The sequence below is a fragment of the Athene cunicularia genome, assembly GCF_003259725.1.
Source record: "Athene cunicularia isolate RWA chromosome 4 unlocalized genomic scaffold, athCun1 chr4_part1, whole genome shotgun sequence".
Classification (NCBI taxonomy): domain Eukaryota; kingdom Metazoa; phylum Chordata; class Aves; order Strigiformes; family Strigidae; genus Athene; species Athene cunicularia.
This window is the reverse complement of record NW_020799098.1, coordinates 38,243,784-38,262,917: the sequence shown is the minus strand read 5'-3', so window position 1 is coordinate 38,262,917 and position 19,134 is coordinate 38,243,784. Positions and strand designations below refer to the sequence as shown.

General features: G+C 36.3%; 1 protein-coding gene across 1 annotated transcript in view; it reads right to left on the bottom strand.

Annotated features, from left to right (window-relative positions):
- ASB5 (ankyrin repeat and SOCS box containing 5) overlaps positions 1-19,134 on the bottom strand; it is a 39,392-nt gene that overhangs the window by 1,719 nt on the left and 18,539 nt on the right. Inside the window, exons 4-7 of the mRNA XM_026847005.1 lie at positions 4,703-4,782; positions 3,512-3,619; positions 1,944-2,094; positions 1,671-1,812 (exon numbers count right to left, since the gene is read on the bottom strand). Of these exons, the coding sequence (XP_026702806.1) occupies positions 1,671-1,812; positions 1,944-2,094; positions 3,512-3,619; positions 4,703-4,782 (481 nt within the window). The remainder of the gene's footprint in view (positions 1-1,670; positions 1,813-1,943; positions 2,095-3,511; positions 3,620-4,702; positions 4,783-19,134) is intronic.

Here is a 19,134-nt window from a genome sequence, read left to right as displayed (position 1 = left end):
GGGGGGGGTGGGGGGTGGGGGGTGGTAATCCATATGTGTATCCTAGGTTTTATTACATAAACACAACTAGATTTTAAAGGAAGATACAAAAAGAGGAAAATAAAAATCAGAGTAGGTCATGTGAGCATCATTGTTGCCCTAATTATACAAAATATACATGTCTAAGAAGATTTGTGCTGTGTTTAAAAATACTTATTTAAGTCTTTAAAAAGAATCACTAAACTGAAGATTAGTATCTTTGTAAGTAAAACAACTCAAGAAGGAACCTAACTTGGACGCTTTATAGTTTTTCATATGTTGGAGCTAGCAAAGGGTTTGAAATAGATTCCCATCCAAACTTTATCAATTATTTTTCTATAAAAGATGTAAAATTAGTTAAGGTGGGGTACACAGTCAAGAAAGCCAACAGGGAAAAATACCTCAAAACATTAATTCTCTCATTCCACAGAATTCTAATTACTACACTTTTGTATTAATAAGGAACTGCTAATTTATTTTAAATTAAAATGTACTAAATTACTTTGCCATAATGCATTCATATTCAAGAAAAGCTAGTATGGAAGAATTTTGCTGTTAGTCCCCTAAAACTGGGTTTACCCCAACAGTTTTCTAGACCATTCTCACAAAAGAAAAACCCAGACTTCTTAAGAGAGCATTACTGACCTTGTGAGACTCAAAATTGGCTTCTGTACCAACTTTTCTCCCTGAATCAACAATTTTTGCCTTTTTAATTCTCACTTGAGTAAAATAATTTAATAATATCACAGGCCTAGCAATTAGATTTGAAGTCAGAATAACTCATTGTTCTCAGTATTAACAATTTGACAGTACTTCCACAGTAACAATTTCTTGCCTATTTCATTATCTATTTGCTTTTCAATTTCTAACACATTCTCATAAATGTAAAATATGAAAAAATACAGATTGACAGAAGTACTTATATGATCAATTTACATGCCATTTTCTACTTCAGGGCATGAACAAATGTAGAATATGCTTTTCTGTCACTGTTTTTAATTTATGGTAGTATTTGAATCACAAAATATGCTAATTCTACTTCTGTGGTTCCTAAACATAAGAATTATAACATAGGATAATCATACAAGAAGACTGACTTAACAAGAAATAATTTAACTGCTTAAGTTCTAAATAGCCTGCAATTAACTAGAAAAACAATTCTGGTACAATGATGGCAAGTCTGTAATTATTCATGTATACACTTTCATTCGTTGTGCTGCAGGACACAAACCCCCTGTATGTCACTACCTGAAACACAGCAAATGATCCTTTAGCTATGCCAACTGTGTCCCAGGACTTGTGCTGAAACAGAGTGAGTCTCCAACATCTCTTTCCAATTGATTAAATAAATAATGTGAAATTTAGGATCAAATAGCTTTAACGTTACCTCTTCTTTCTGCAACTCAGCCTCTATGCCTTGTGAAAAGATCAATCACAACATGCTGAAGAATGAAGAAGGGTGGGACTACATTGCTAAAAAAGTTCCGTTGAAAGTTCAATGATTACTATATAAAATTCCTTTCTCAAAGCTGATACTTTAACTTTTGTTTTCCTACAGAAAATGAACATTCTCTAGTTCTAGTTTCACTGACTGAGCACAGCTCACTTCAAAGAATATTTTACAAACTATTAATGTTTTTTATTTCAGTTATGACATACCTGCATAAAGAAGCTTTCGAATACAGTGGATCTGCTGTGAAACACATGCTACATACAGAGGTGTTCCTAAATGCGGAAGATCTTGGTCAACGTCTATACCCCAGGATATCAGTACCTCCAGACATTCACTGTGACCTGTCAGTACAAAGCACAACAGAGTTTGCTCAAATTCAGTAAGCTGTCCCATAGACAAAATTGGACACGTTTCTTAATGCTATTATTGAGACATTCATCAACTCCATGTTTGTTCAGCAGGTAATTTGTACCTCTGCTGGCTGCTTCATGAGTCGGTGATGGAAGACAGGACTCCCACTGAGCTTTGGCCCCATACTCTAACAGGAGCTCAGCACATGCCGCACTGCCTCTCGAACATGCGTTAAATAAAGGTGTCACTCCATCAATTGTTGTAGCGTTTACCTAGAATATATAATATTTATTTACAAACAGAACTGAAAGAAAGGTAAAATTTTAAACAGAATATAGTTAGAAACTGCATTAAAATAGCAAAAAATTTACTGGTTAAAATAACATAGCTTGACTGATCAGTCCCTGTGCTAGTTACTGTATTCCTCTCACCACACCCCTCAGTTGAAATTAGTTCACTACTATTCTTGTTAAACTATGTTGAATAAATACACCTGGAATACTAAAAAGCAATTAACATCTAGGCAGTAAATAATTTTCAAAAGTCACTGCACTTAGCTTGTTTCATTGATACATGGGATAATGGGAACCTTCTCTCTGCAGCTGTCAAGAATGCAAACTCCATATTAAATGTGAGAATTATTTCCCACTTTCTTCTGTGATTTTAATCTCCAGGTTGGAATGGTATTTCACAGGATGGAGACAAAGCTAATAGTACAGGCTCGCTGTTTTAATATCAACCTCGCCACCTAACTAGTTAATATTCCCAATGTGAGAAAATGAGGAGAGAAACTAGGCAAGTTTGTGAGGGCTAAAAATACTAAAGAAGGAGCACAGGCATTAGGAGAGGGCTCCTTCCAGACTCCGGCCTATCCTCTTCCACACACTCCCCAAACCCACCAAAACAATTAAAGGTACTAAAAAAACTCAGATAGGAAAATTAGATCTGTTATAGTTTTGTCTATAGTATCTATAGTCTTGTATCTTTAGAATCCTTGTGCTAGCTGAAGCGGAGAGGAATTGGTTTTGGGAACATCTATGTATTTTTTTCTCTTTCTGTAATAACATAGACAGATCCTACATGGTTTTCAAAATGGAATTGTAAGGACAATAAATATTTCCATCGCAGATCACAGACTTGAGAAACTATGCATCTTCAGATGATCTTCTGATGTCAGCAGAGATTGTAGTGAAAGTGGTCTGTAAAGTCCCATTTTTGTTCTGGGATAACAGCCAGCCAGCCTGTGTCAGGAGTACAGGAAAGAGCCAGTGCCTTTTTGTACTCAGACCAAAGAATCTTAAGAGCACACAGGTGCAGTGTGACAAAAGACATTCTGCAAGTTAAAAGAGCTGTCTCCTGCAAGCCACTCAAAGAGGAAACCAGTAAAGAGAGGGACGCATTCCGTATTTTAGACGAGAAATAACATAATTAAATTCGGAGAAGAAATAAGACTGGTGACATACTGCTAGCAAATTCTCTCCAATTCATTAATATGTCTCAGTGTATGCCCATCACTCTCCTTTGCTAGCTTTCAGATGGCAGTTTATTGTAAGTAAATGAGATCAACGCAATCAATAGGGTGAGTAGAGAGAAATACTAATTTAAAAAAATAATAATTAAGGAATATATCCTTCTCAGTCAAACCAAGGTTAGCACTCGACTTCATATACAAAAAAAAAACACCCTTACATTTGCTCCTGCTTCAAGAAGGATTCTTGCACATCCTACATGATCTCCCAGGCAGGCTTCATGAAGTGGAGTTACTTGGTCAATCGTTAGTGTGTCTACATTGTACCCCTAAACAAGAAATCAATGACATATAAAGATCATACAAAAGCTGTTAAGAGTCCTTTCCTCATACTACTGTTCATATGAATAGTTTACAATACTCTAAACAGGCTTAAAACTCTACTTGGAATAAATAAATCTTCAGTGAGCATAAAAGGAATTACTCATCAATCAATGTATATAACAGAATAAAAGTATTTTTTTTTTTTTTTTTTTTTTTTTAAATTGGAAATAGGAATAGGTTATAGAGGGTATAAAAACGATGGGAACAGACTGTTGGGATGCACAGTGAGAGGACAAAAGGCAACAGACATAAGTTGGAACATGGTGAATTCCAATTAGTTATATGGAAAAAAATTTCACTGTGGGGACAGTGAAACCCTCAAACAGAGGTCCAGAAAGGTTGGTGCATCTCCACCCTTGGTGATCTTTAAAACTCAGTAAGGCTCTGAGCCTAAAGTTTCCTGTGATTCTATGATTCTCTGACTTAAGATCTGAAATATCTAAAGCCATGAATGTTAGCAAGAAAAACACTTCTTAGATTGATAAAATCATCAAGCCCTTGAAATTTTCTGCAGTAGACGTTGTTTGATTCATAATTGCAACTATTTGCTTTCATCAAATGTATTCTATGGTATAATTTTTCAGTATTCTAATAGCTAATATGACAATACTGTAATATTAACATTCAGCAGTTTACAGCCTCTGCCTTTGCTATTAAAAAAATATATATTTTTTTAATCACAACTATGCAAAACCCAGAATCTTTCAGTGATTCATCCCCTCAACAAGTATCTTCCTGACTAACCCTGCTGAGCTTAGAGCAGTGGCACCACACTGCCTTATACCATGCAAGAGGGGAAGACTGATTGATACACATTTAGATACAGCTTCTGTAAAAAGGTTTTTTTGGGGGGGAAGTTCTAAAACATACAGACAAAATATTTTAATTAGCTTATATTTTATCATATCAAAATTCCTAAAATTCCTCTGAAAAATTCAAGTGAAAAAAGTAAAGCAAAGCATACTAAATCTACATTAATATTCTATGCTGAGAACTTAAGTAACATTAAAAATGAAAGCAGCCTTCACCTGTGACAATAAAGTCTTTAGAGAAAGAAGACGTCCTTGACTGGCTGCCTCATGCAGAGGTGAGCGATCTGCCCAAGAACCTATATAATAACAACATTTGTTGAGTAAACCATATGAATTAAGAATGATTTTGGAATGCATAGAGCAAAGCAGAAAATATAATGCACAGAATGAAGTTAACTGTCCCATGAAAATATTTTTTTCTCTTTAGAGACCATATTTCAAATTATCAGTTTCTAGAAAATAAAAACTGATCTATTATTAACTCTAAACATCTCTACTAAATAATTATGTGGTACAGAGAACAAAATATTGATATAGTGATTTCAGTAATAATATGACTTATTTTTGCAACTGGCATATAGAAATTTACAGACTTCAACAAATTGATATTTGAACTTAGACCAGATATGAACCTGCCTGAAAAAAATCCTAAAAAAGCTGATGTATGTGAAAATAAATATGGAAATACTTGCATATGATGAGATTATTCTGCAGCTACTACACTAGTGCAAGAAGAGAAATACAGTGAGAATCACACTAAAAAAATGGCTATAGTAGAAATACAGTATTAAGTCTAAGTTCTCATTCTATAATAATCTATTTGGGCTAAAAATAGTTAAATATGCTTAATGTAAAGGTTTGGCATTTATTTTCCTTTATTTATTACCCCCCACAAAACAGAGGGAAAACCAGAAAACAAATAACCCTGCCTTTACAGACATACATCCCCTTAACTCCCAACACAGGTCCCAGAATCATTCAGTAGCTCCTGATGAAGAACCTGCCCTTTCCTCTAGAAGACTGGCCACTGACAGGTCCCTTCCCACCAGACAGGGTTGCAGGCATAGCTGATAGTAATTTTTTGTATGAACTTTGCAAATCAAGTTTTGAGAGACTGTGTAAGGAAGAACCCTCTTCAAAATATATTATGAATTACCAATATTTATTCCTATAAGAAAAAAATCACTGGAACTGTAAAATGCTAATACAACCATTCATGTGAGTTATATCAAGCTATGAAGAAATGTAGAATTAGCTAAGTATGATGAATCGGTAACAACGGCAGATGAATCTCCAGTGTGTAAACATATCTGACTTTGTTGCAATGGACTAGGACTGCCTGCAAAGCCAGTGACTGCATTTTAGTGACAAGGCAATGAATTTTAAACAAGAAGGCTCAGTCACTGGCAATCATCAGTCTAAGCTCTAAGATAACCACTGACTAGGAACAGACTCTGTTCCTGTTCCCTATTGGACCCCTTCTGCCCACTAGCCTGTTTCAGAAAGCACACTTTTGGTTACAATAAATAACCCCCTCAAATCACATCAAGAATAACCGAATAGATTAAGACTGCTCAACCTGAAAAGAAATGAGGGCATACTTAAAAACATATGAAATTGTGCACAATATGGAAATTTAGATAAAACCTCAGTTTTCCTAGAGGTGTTAGTGAATGAAACCAAAACTGGCTCATATGTAAAACCGTATCTTCTCACAGAACATATAACTATACTGTGGAACTCTGCACTACTGGATCCTATTCAGATCAAAAACTTAGCAAAACAAAAACACAGACAAGTATTTAAATTATCATAAGACTATATAAAGCTGATAACAGACGTTAAAATATACAGGAGATTAAAACTTTGTAAACCTGATCTTAAAAATGCATAGAGATTTCTATAATGTCAGAGTATCCAGTATCTGTAAAGCTCCTTGTACTCTTTCATCTGTGGGAGTAGATGGACCATAGGCAAGATCCAGCTTCCAACACTCTTTCAGAATCATTTGCAATAAGCTCTGATCATCTGTGTGTGCATGTGTATGTGCATGCGCATACATCGTTCCCTATACTTTTTCCTCTAGGTTTATTAAATGTAATATTTTGCAATTCTTATTGTTGGTCAAAATAACAGCTAAAAAAAAAAAACAAACCAAAAACACAAAAAGACTGGGATTTGACGAGGCATTATACTAGAAAAACTGAGCTCAGAAATCTTAATGTGACCTGATTTTGACAAAACATCAGGATTTTCTCTGTTATCCCAATAGGCTCAGATATATTTATCCTATTGTAGGTTGGATGTGTTCAATCGCTATGAGAATTTTGACCAATGTTTTCCTTTTGTGGTAGTATGTGAACCAGCACTTGAGTCATTCTAAATTCAAACTAATTAGATCCATAAAGTTCTCCTGCTGACAGCTGCAAAAAATAATTAAAAGCTGTATTTAGAGACTGATTTTGAAATTTTGGCCCCCTGTCTCTACAGACGAGAACATCTCTCTCTTGACAGCTTATCCTACTCCTAAAATAACAGAGAAAAAAAAAAAGAAGACACTTAACTATTATACAGAAAAACTTCTAATAAAATTGTAAGCATAATGAAGTTTTTATGCCTGTTAAATACATTCACACTTTGAACATTTTTAAACTGTGTATATCTCCAAGCAGAACAAAGCTGCAGGTCGGATCTGAAAGCAACATTTTTTTCCACCTATCTTTCACCTCCTTCTCTCTTGGATTGCTCAGAAGAATGTCTGTCAATGCTATTACTCCAGTGACATTTGAGAATCAAATAACACACATTGTGAGCTCTGTTTTGCACGTAGACCCACCTTATATCCCTATCTTCCTGTAGAGATATCCAGCAGCTAGCTGTTTCTGCTAAATCCATCAAATACAAAATGCTTGTCATCTCTACTAGAAATAAAATCTATAAGCAAAATGCTGCAGAAATATTTCTTGCAAACCAAGTTTGGAAAAAAACCTTTCATATTCCAACAGATTTATCAGTAAACATAGTAATTAATCATTAAATACCACAAGGGCAAAAATATGTTCAAAATAAATATGTATCATAAATAAACATCAAAGGTGTTTTAACATAAATTCTTCGTCTAGATTACTACCTTCTGCTAATCCACAAACTTGCTATGTCTCTCACCTGTAAAGCATTAACAAGTATATAAGCAAGGACATTTTTTCATTCATAGCTAATACTGCTGTTACAGACAACACACGCAGTCTATTCCAAAACTGTTAATGCATTAATTCCCTACTGAAGTTGTCTCTGACAGATGCTGTATACAAAGTACCTCCAACTATAATTAGAAGCCACGTTAGTTCCAAGTTCTCTGGTGTATAGTTTACCAGGAAGGGCAGCCTACATTGCTTTGTAAACACTAACAAGAAAGAATGAACATATTCACTGTATTAACAGGCAAAGTTAAAAAAAATTTTTCAAAGTATCATACAATACCTAAATCTCCATCACCCCATGGCACTTCCAGCCAATTGCAATTATAAATCCTACTCATTGCTTTCAATCTGGAAAATAAAAAAAAAAAATTTAAAAAATCTGTTCTTGCTAGTTGGGCCTGTTCTTAATACACCCCAGCTATGCTTGGAAGGAGATCAGCAGTTCACTGTAATATGAACTTTCACCCTTCAGTAAACACAGCATTAAAGATATGAGCATATACAAGTTGCCAGTTTCTTTTCTTACGCTAAAGGACTGTGGCCCTTTTTGTTTATTTTTCACGTTTCTGAATGTGCCAGTTATCTGTTCATGTGCCAGTATCTGTTAATTTCTTATGCTAAAGGACTGTGGACCTTTTTGTTCATTTTTCATGTTTCTGAACATGACAGTATCTGTTCATTTGCCTTCTAAGACAGATTTACTGGAATTTCAACACAAGAGAAACTCACAGTGAAATCAAGAGAACTTTTTGCTGAATAAAAACTACAGGACAAACTCCTCCTTTTTTAACCCCATACAATGAGACACACAGTTTTGTATCCTCAAAAATCAGTATTAGTACATAGATTTTTAAGGGAAGCACTGCCAAATGTTCATGTATTATTTTACTATTTATAATATACTTAGAAAAGAAATAGGCAAAGATATTCGGAACATGTTTCAAATGCTATTTGATCAATATGCTGAACTGTGTTTTTCTTTTAGCAGTTCACTACTGCCTCAATTATCTTCTGAACAATTCTTTGGTTGTTAAATTGGAGTACTGATAACTATTCTCTGCAATGAAAAATCCCCCAATGTGGGGATTTGCAGTTCTGACTTTGATCAATTTCTAAGTCATTAATGGTATTTTCTTCATGTTTTCCTAACGACTTCACTCCTTTACATCCACCTGCAATTACCTGTAAGCCATCGCTGCAGTTATGATCACAGCAGAAAATACTAAATAAAAATATTTTTGTAAAGGTCATTAACTCCAGTCACCCCATCCTTTTGTTTTTATTTCTAAAAACTTGTGTAGTCTTAAAAAAAAACCCAAACAAACAAACAAACAAAGCCAAAAGAGAGTATGAAAAATATATTAAAAAGTTGGATTTTCAAAACAAGGAGTACTGGAAATGAATTAAAATCTCACTGACTTCTCTGGGAGAAGATTTATACCAGAGCTCAGCACTTTAGAAAAATACTGCTCTAAGGGTAAATAGATGGTGTCCCAGTCGTCAGAAGAAGCAGTATCATCAGAGGAGAACTGAAAACAGAACCCTGCCACAGTTCATTACTGGGAGATGAGAAACACAGACTGCTGGAAAGTGTTATAGCTAATATTTATTGCTGAAAAACTATCAAATGTTATGTATTAAGCTCATCACTGTTACCTTTTACTCCTTAAGATGCATTTTGAGTGTTTCCGTTTCTGGCAACTGAAGCTACACACAGGATCAATAACTGTCACAGAAAAACTCTGTAACATTATAGCCCCAAGATCGAGGGACACACTTCACTCCAGTGACATTTCCTATATGTAATTAAGTTCTAAAAGATTTTTACTGTGGCACTACAAGATCACCCATTTGTCTAAAGCTCTTGCAGGATAAAGAAGGGTGATGTTAAAAACTGTTGGAAAAGAATCTTAAGTCAAGGATTTAAAAGTTAAGAAATGCATTTGTGGTGCTTAACCACTATGATTAGATATGACCAGCAAAACAGAAGCCACTTCTTTTTAACAAATGAAATTACAACAATCACACTGAAGATCCCAAAGAATCAGAATTTAAGTTAGAGATGATTTAAAATATGTCTGAGAAGATGTAGTTCAAGTGGCATTTAAAACTTTAATTTCTACATTTCAAATAATCTTTGTTTTAAATTTAAAATTATATGACAATATATAAATATAAACACATAAATATATAAACTTATGCATACAAAAAATGAAACCTTGATTGGTTCAAAACAATATTCTGTGCAATGTTTATCATCATATAGACTTTCAAAATTTGGGGATTTCATTCCAAATGCAAACACCAATGATTTCCTACTCTTGAAAACCATACAAACTAAGTGTATTCTCCCACACAGTTCTGTTTATGATGCAACTACATGATCGCACATTAGATTTGCTATTCCAGTGCTGTATTTAAATTATTTTGTATCTCCATATCTAGTAGGATCTCTAGCTCTTTAAGACATGCTATCCAAACTATAAACTGGCAATAAATAACATTTTTAATTTTATATTGCCTTTTGCATGGTATTCTCCCAAAAGAATACTTCAAAAACCCTGCTGAGTCTATCTTCATAACATCACCCATTCATGCAGTTTCATAACTAAGGAAACCAGAATTTTAATGCTTAAATTGTAAAACCAATGTAATAACTTATTTTTTCCAGAGGACTTAAGCATTAGAGTGTACACTGAAAGCATAGTTTAATTATGGTTATGAGAGCTTTGAGCTTCTGAAATTTCAGCCTTAGATAATAATAACCATGATCAGTGAAGAAACTTTCAGGTTAGAAGACTGGTCTTAAAACACACACGTGCCACAGCAAAGACAAGAATAGAATTTGCTTTTAGGGACATTAAAAGGTTAACCCTTTTTTCCTACCATTCACTACAGGCTCTCTAACCTTTGCAACATACAGGAAAACATAGGGTGTATGTTTTCTGAGTATAAAACTAATGCATTCTCATAACATCATCCATCTTGCACACCAAAGGAAGCAGGAGCTTTGGGGAAAAGTACAGTGTGGGACTGTGTTGTCAAATACCGAGTTATAATGCATTAGAGGATCAAATCAGCATGGCACAGGCAACATTACTTCGAACAATTCCTAGATTTTGAGTGCTTTGGCATTGCAATTTAACATACTTTTCACATTGAAACATGAGCCACTGAACTGTACTAAAAATCCTAAAAAACCACAACAGTGATATCCAAACATAATTTGCTTGCTTCCCCACAGAAACAACATTATGCTATGTGAAGGCAATGGTAATGATGATGGCAGCGGCAGCAGCAGTTGTTGCTGCTGGCTCTGTGCCGGGCCTTGCACACACAGGAACAAGTGTGTCAGGCCCCTTCTCCTGTCACATGAAAGCACAGCAACAACTCCCCTGTCCATTGCTCATGCAGTTTGTTTTCTCCATCTTCTTGAAGGATAAACGACTTGCTGTTTTTCTAGCTGAAAGTAGCTTGCAAACTCTGTGTGTCATAGCTAGAGCAGCCAGGTATAATCCAATCCATCCAACTCTACATTCAGTAATCTGTTAGGCCCACATCAGATTTAATGAAAGAATGTGGAGCAGCAGGTAGTACTCATAGTCTGTTATTATTTCCTTGGACAAATCACTAAAAGTAAGGGGGGTTTTCAGCAGCCTTCTTGACTAGAAGGTGACAGAGAAGGCATACAGACATTCTGACCTGAGTTCAGACTCTGGAGAACTTCTGCATGGAGTAATCTTCCTCCTCAAATGTGGTCTGTCTTAATCCAGACTGCAAGCAATTTTCCCCAAGATGTGCTCAGAATTCTCAGTGTTTTCCCAGCCTGACAGAGAGTGAATGCAGCATGTGGCCTAATCCCTAGCCTTAAAAGCAGTACCTAGCTGGGCAGCAAAGCTGGGCCTAGTGTGCTGATTTTTGCCACGTCCAGGAGATTTTGGTAAAATAGTCTGGCTGTGGACCTTCAACCCAGTAGGCCAAAGACCTTTTCCTAGCCTGGCTCTATCCTTTGCCCTTCTATCAAGTCTTATAATGACATATTCCACCTCCCACATCACCTTTAGTCCATTTTCCAATCTGCATATTTAATTACATACCACATTGCAGTATGACTTTCTCTTCCTTTGCTCTGCAAGGGTACCTGAAGAACAGAGTTTGGTTTGGATACCCCCATGGTTGGGAATAGAGAGGGAATAGAGAGCCTCCTTCAGATTTGGTATTAGACATACCTGTTATTCAAGTGAAGTGTAACAACCAGAAGCCTCAACTGCAAGAGAAGTCTCAGTACTTCACAATGCCCATCAGAAAAAATATACGCCCAGTTTGACAGTCACAATGGGGCTGTAAGTAACTGGACTGTGTTAAGATGGATTCTTCAGCAAATTTTACTTTACTGTGTTTTTGAAAATGTTCAAAACTTACTAGCTGTGGCTATTTCTTTATAAGAACGGCACAAGAGCCTACCCCTGAACCATGTCAAGGAGTGGCTTGTGCTAATACAGATAAACCATAACATTTATTTTCAGTTGGAGGCAGAATGTCCTAGTTTTTTTGGAACTACTATCTGAAATCTTCATAAAGAAAAGCTACTGTATATCAGGAAATTTTAGCCCAAACAGTAAACAATATGAGGGTAAAACATATGCTGCATTTTAAAACTGATGAATAAATATTACCTTAGTGTACCACTACATTCAAACAGTTACTTGAGAAGCTATGGTAACTGTTGCTTAAATTCTTGAATATTGCTTAATTCTAAAACTGGCAGTACTGGAAATTAGCAAAGGTATTTTAAGAATAACTGATTCCTATAAGATTTAGCTACATTTTACATGGTAAATTCATAATTATTTTTATGCACAATATATCAAATCTCTCTTTCCTGCCTCTTCCTTTCCTTGACTATTGTAACATCTCCAGTTTTTAATTTATCATATTACCAAAAATTTAAAGTTTGATTTCCTTATTATCTTTTTTGTTTCACTCTAAGCCTTGTGATATGGTCAATATTAACTGGAATTATGATCACTCTCTTTAAAAATCCCTATTAGATTCTCACAATTACTCAAAGCTTCCTCTTACACACTTGTATTATAAAAAAATGGGGAAAATATGGCAGACAATAGCAGTCCTAAACATTTATGTTATAACAGTTTGTTCCTATTGCTGAAAATGTCAGTGTCCAGCAACTTAAACACCTCCTAAGTACTTCTCTATGCAAACCCTTACAATTATATCTTTGTCTTTAGTATCTTAGTACAGGACAATAATTGTCACCTGTAGTTCCCCCATTGCTTCCTACTTCAGCTACCTATAAACTTCTCTTTACACATAAAGTTATATGTAAAGTCTACTCCTCCCCCTCCTTTCATTCCCCTGTTCCCTGTTGTAAACAATTACCCTTCAGTATCCAGTTACCTTGTGACAGGACAGCAAAAGTCAGGGTAAGTCAAGCCTTAAACACTTGCATAAAACAAATAGGGCAGATAAACAAGAAAATTTATTTTAGATCGGCTGATAAGAGCGCAGAAAGAACAAAAATAGCTTCAACACCCTTGTATTAACACATGCAAGATAATAAAGTGCTGCTAACATAAGCATGCATTTATATTACACCTATTAAAAAAACCAAAAAGAACAGTTTCAAGCTAGAACATCATAAATTGGGTCAGCTAAGCATATTTCAGTACATGGTTTCTGAAATGGCTGCTATACTAACCTTGGCTGGTCAGAATACCCCAGCTAGCTTTTCGTTTCGCAGGACACTCCCCTATACTTTCTAGGCGTCTTTTGGGGAGACTCTGGCTCCTCTGAACAGCAGTGTTTGTTGCCATTATTTGTTTCTTGAGGAAAGCCTGTCTGTCATTGGTGCAGGTACTCTGGTCTGACGAACATCCACAAATGGATTTCTACTACCTTTTTTCCTCCCTTTGCTTTTTCACAAAGGATCTTGCTGTACTTACTGTAGAATGGCTACAACACTGAAATCCATTCAGTAACATTTACTAGCTTGGACTAGGGAGTACATAGTGGGGGAAGGGAGGGACTGCTCTAGCATTTTCTATTTTTAAAACAGAGAAAGAATCAGCTTAGCTACAGCATGAGTCTTAACTATTTACATGATTTAAATGGAAAGAAGGTGTTAATTTTTTAATCATTTCACCAAAAAATAAACAGATTCATAAGGCATAAGTATTCAGTGCTTTGTTGCTTGAACAACAAGCAACCTGAAACAGAAAAACTAAAACTGCTTTATCAGAATGGCAATTGTTTTAATAATAGAAACAATAATTATTACATGTAACTTGCAGTTAAGAGAGATTTTATAATTCAGAAGAACTCATTAAACTATGAAGTAGTTCTGGTTCGTAATTTTTTTTTTTTTTTTTAATAGGGGACAAGGTATCCTACAGATGTCAACTAGAAACTACATCCTGAATAAATAGAAATATGGTTTGACTACCAAAAAAAAAAAAAAAAAAAAAAAATTCACTGGTTATTTCTGAAGTCTGATTGCATTATGAAAGTAAGACTGTAATCTTGTCAGGAGAAGCACAAGTCAATACTTTTCAAAAATAGTAACAAATACAAGGGCAGCCAACTAGTAGTACAATTTTTTTGTTTGTTACTATGTATCATGCTGATACTATACAGAAATCTGCAGTGAGAAGCAATCCATGATAAAATTCCAGCATGGATAAAGGACAGTGCTTTCTCTGTACTAATAGCATGTGAAGAAGCTCCCTTTACCTCCCCAACCACTTCCTTCTGGCATTTCATTACTATTCTCTTCTATGATATAAAACCTAGCCATTTTGTAAACTTTTTAAAAGGAAATTAACATTAGTGGGTTTCATTAATACTACTCCTTTCAAGTACCTGACAAAAGTTAATCCCTATGATGTTGAAATAATACACAAGCATTTAATGACATTTTCTATATCCCTCTTGGTTTTCTTTAAGAGAAAATCAGAGGCAAGATTGTAGTTATGTAGGGTAAGGGGAAGAAGGAGCAGCTGCAAATTTCACCTTGAAATTGCAGCACATGAGAACTGCCCTACTGGAATGGCATTACACTCTTTACAGAACAGAAGCAAGTAGGCTACTGCTATTCTCACAAGGGAGAACAAACTTGCACTTTCCCAGACGTTATGCTGCTTTCTGAAAGCCATTTTCCTCAGGTTTTATCTAGCTGAACGAACCAGAATATCTCACAGACTGAAAGAATCACTTCTACACATTCAGCAATCAGATTCTGCAAATAAGTCTTGAACAGAGCTTTTGCGAAAAGGATCATTATGAAAGGGCACATTAGAAATATATCACTTTAATACTAGAATTACTTGTTAAATTGTAGTGTTTTCTTCAAGTAAATAAGTAGTGGAAGATGATTAACAGGAATAAGGATGTGTATACATGTGTCTGTGTCAGGAAGATATCAGCACTATTCTCCAGGCGAGAAATAACAGATGACAATTTCTGTACTTGCCATGGCTCTGAGGCTCATCTCAGTTTTACAATCCCTTTCCTTTTGGAATGGAAACCCAGAACATTCAGGAGAAGGTGGTAAGGATCATGATCAATCAAAGTATCTGGCACTGCAGAGCAGGGATTGACAGTGGGCTAGGAAGACAAGACCCACATGTTTTTGTAGGAGTTTTGTGGGTGAGGCTGTCAGCTGAGAATGAAGTTGGGTCCTTCCAGAGGAGTGCTACAAATCTGGAAGTAGTTCATACAACTTGCTTTCCACAAATATTCCAGCCCCCATTCTCTCTTACTAGTCTCAGTGGTGTGACTTGCAGGAGCAAGGCAACCAGCAGATACACAGACAGCTGCCATGGCTTCAAAGAAAAAGACCTCCAGGGAGTCAGTAGTGATAAAGGGAACTAACACTTAAGGGCTAACGGGATAGCAATTATTTAGCTGAAACGACACATTTTAAGTCATTGTGTAAGGAGGTCTGTTACAGGCAAGTTCCTGATAAGACCAAAGACTTGCTGCCCAAAGAAACTTAAACCAGCTGAACTGGCTTTGTGGTTTGGAGGGTCCAGAGGCCATGCGCAAGAGACAAAGGTGAAAAGCTCAACAGCGAGGTAGAGGAGTTACTTCATCTCTGAGACCCTGGCCCACGGCCACCACGACTGCGCAGGCACAACTAGGAAGAGACCAGGGCAAGCATATGGAAATGGCTTCTTAGAACTCATTATAATAAAACCTGCCTTTTCATGAAAAGATTATGAATATGTATAGGCGGTTTTGAAACTATCATGAATATGTAACACTTTGTTGTATAAAGCCAAGACAAATTACCATGGTGGGTGTGCATGTTTGTGGTGGAGAGATCAGGTCCCCCGTGTGCCTAAGCACTGAATAAACATACCTACTTTACAACCTTATAGGTTGTTGATCATGATTCTGCAAGTCAGTAGCATCTGCTCGCTCTCATTCAGAGAACTGCATAGGAAGCAATGAGCTACCAAGGGAGTTAGACTACCCCAAAATCTGCCACCATCAAGGCAAGAGTATGAGGAAAAGTACCTCTATTCTATAGACACTTGCCACTCATTATTATGAAGTTACTTTGAATACTTTGTTGGACATCAGAATGAAATGTATACAAATACGAGTTATCTTTTTTCATGCTTTAAAGGTGAAGCATATTCCATTCAGTACTCTAGAAGCAGCTTTTCACTAAATTCTGCTAGGCATAACCATTTATTCTCTGGGCAAAAGCCATTAAAAAGTCCAATTAAAACAGTAAAAGGTTTTGGTTTTTTTTTTTTTTAAAAAAAAAAGAAAGCTAGAACATCAGAAAAGAACTGAAAATGTATTAAAAATATACTTGAGATGTTGATATAAAAAGGCAATGAACATTCAGTTAAAACTGTGGAGTAAGACTGAAGAACTCACTAGTTCACTTCCACCTCTGACTTGGAATTGCTATGGGATCTTCCTCAAGTCAGTCATCCATGCACTGGCTTACAAAATAAGAATCAGCATCTCTCAACTTTATTAGGTAACAGAACTAATAATATATGAAAGTACTTAGGGCTTGGTACTCAGATTCTGTTGTTCAGATTTTCTCTACAGAAGAAACTCAAACACTTCCAAAATCTGGCAGAAAACCTGCAATAGAAATCTAAGTAGATATCGAAGCATGTAGAAAATACAGTAGAGATCATTACCTTCCCTGCCTTGGCACACAAGGAATTAGGGACAGTATTTAGATTGTAGTTACTCATGGAGGCAATGCAGCTACCTGCAAAAAGCAGCCACCTGAAAAAAGCAGCCAGAGGAAGGGGCAGACACTACAGTCTGAGAATAAGGAAACTGGAAGATTTTACTGAAGAGTTTGGAAATCTGACTTAATTTAGCAGAAAAGCTTTAAATACACCACTACACTCCATTTCACTAATAATTAGTTCTATTCAACTTTTATAACCTAGGGGAAAAACTGTTAAAGGAAACTTTCAAGTGATTTTCTTCACAATCATCTTTATCCAGATTTTCATAAAAAGAAGTATCAGTAAAGTTTCAACATTTCTATTTCAGCAAATAGCTCTGAGTTTACAGCAGCAGCAGCAGTTCTTAAGAGGTGGGAATGAAAATGGAATGAAATCTTTGCTCCTCCCTTTCAATGAGAAACTCATTCTATTTTAAAAACTCTTCTTAAGGCAATAAAGATGCAACGGTGATAACAGACAAAAAAATATGTTAATAAAAACAATGACAAACACCACTACCCCCCAGACCTTTCAACACATGATGCAGCCCAATGCAATACAGTCCAAACTCCAATAACAACAATTTATGTTAGGAAAAATTTTACAAAATTGCATTTGTTTGCAACCCTCCTCAAAAGACCCAACCAATAAGCCACCTTGCTTCACAAACTGTTTCGTACTTTCAGATTCACTCTACTTTTATGACCAGGATTATAATGGGGTCACAGTGACTGCATGGAACCTGCCACACTAAATTCTGGAACAGGACTAGAAACTGCTTCTTCCTGCTAATGTGATCCACAGATCACAACCATGAAGCTGAAATGATAGATAGGGTCCCTGGATCTCAGTGCCAGCACCCCAAGAGTTGCCTGTTATTTGATGTTGCCAGAAATGAAACAGCAGAGCGATCTTGAACATTCCTTTCTTTAGGAGAAGCCGAAACAAAGCAATTTGTGGAAATAATTACAGAAATATGGTTACCAACAAAACCATAGCATCCTAAAAGGCCACAGTAGCCACTGTAACATCCTGCAGTGCCAGCTCAATGCCAAGGAACTTAAATGCACCATAAAACTACAGTGATAAATCTCTAACAGCAGGACAGGGAAAGGACTGGAACTTTTTTTTTTTTTTTTTTTTTTTTTTAATAAAAACAGATCCTTGCATCAAGTCATACTTCACAGCCAATACTATGATATTCGAAGTCATTAACAGTCAACCAGAAGCTTGGGCATTACCCAGGTGTCACCAACCAGTCCTCTGTCCTCCACATCTTAACAAATGCCAGCAGATATGCAGATAATACTTAAATGGTTATTAGTTATTTAAGCATAAAGTGATACTTCTCTAGGACACTATGAGCATTAAAAAAAGCCTATTATATAGTCCTGCTCTTTATATAGTATCATCACTGTCTCTTAGCTGAAAATACAAATTATTATTACTATTATTAAGGTAGCAACAGCATGGATGGCTAGTAATTTTCCTACTTCTCCCCCTCGGACTTTTGCAGATGTTAGGCCTTGTATCCCTGGATGATGGGAATCCAAATGGAAGGCTTAGAAAAGATTTTAAATTCTGATATAATAAAGGCTCTGTCTCAGCCCCCACAGAGATCAAATATGGAACAGGGATACATTTACTACATTGCCTGGCTTGTGGATTTGCACTGCGTACCCCCCAGCCCTCTTCATGCAGACAGGCATTGGTAACACAGAATATTTGCTAATATGTGGGCTAAAGTAAATCAAATCACAGCAGTCATGCTGATGAACTTAGCCAAACAAAGCAGGCCTGGGCATCAGGAAGAAAAACACAGGCATGAGAGAAGTAGTCAGCATGGGACTGGTATAGAGCACCACAGAGCGGATCTTCAGCCAATTACCATGAGATAACAGCCATAAAGAGATCATATCTACTGCCAGAAAGACTCTAGACATAGCAAAGAGTAACATCCACTAGTGCAACAGATGCAGCATGCCATAATGGATTTATGACCAACCAGCCAGCATTGCTGCAGTCATGAATAGAGCTCACTACTTAGGCACGTAATGCATTCCCCCAAAGCCATCATCATCTAACTCTGGCAGGAGTTCACTCACTGCCTGCCTGCATTGCAAATGTTTGAGAACATCCCCTACAAGAGAGGCGTGTGAATAGCAGAACTGTGGCCATAACCAGTCTATGGCTGAGGGAAGGAACACCACCTTCAGGGAGCTAT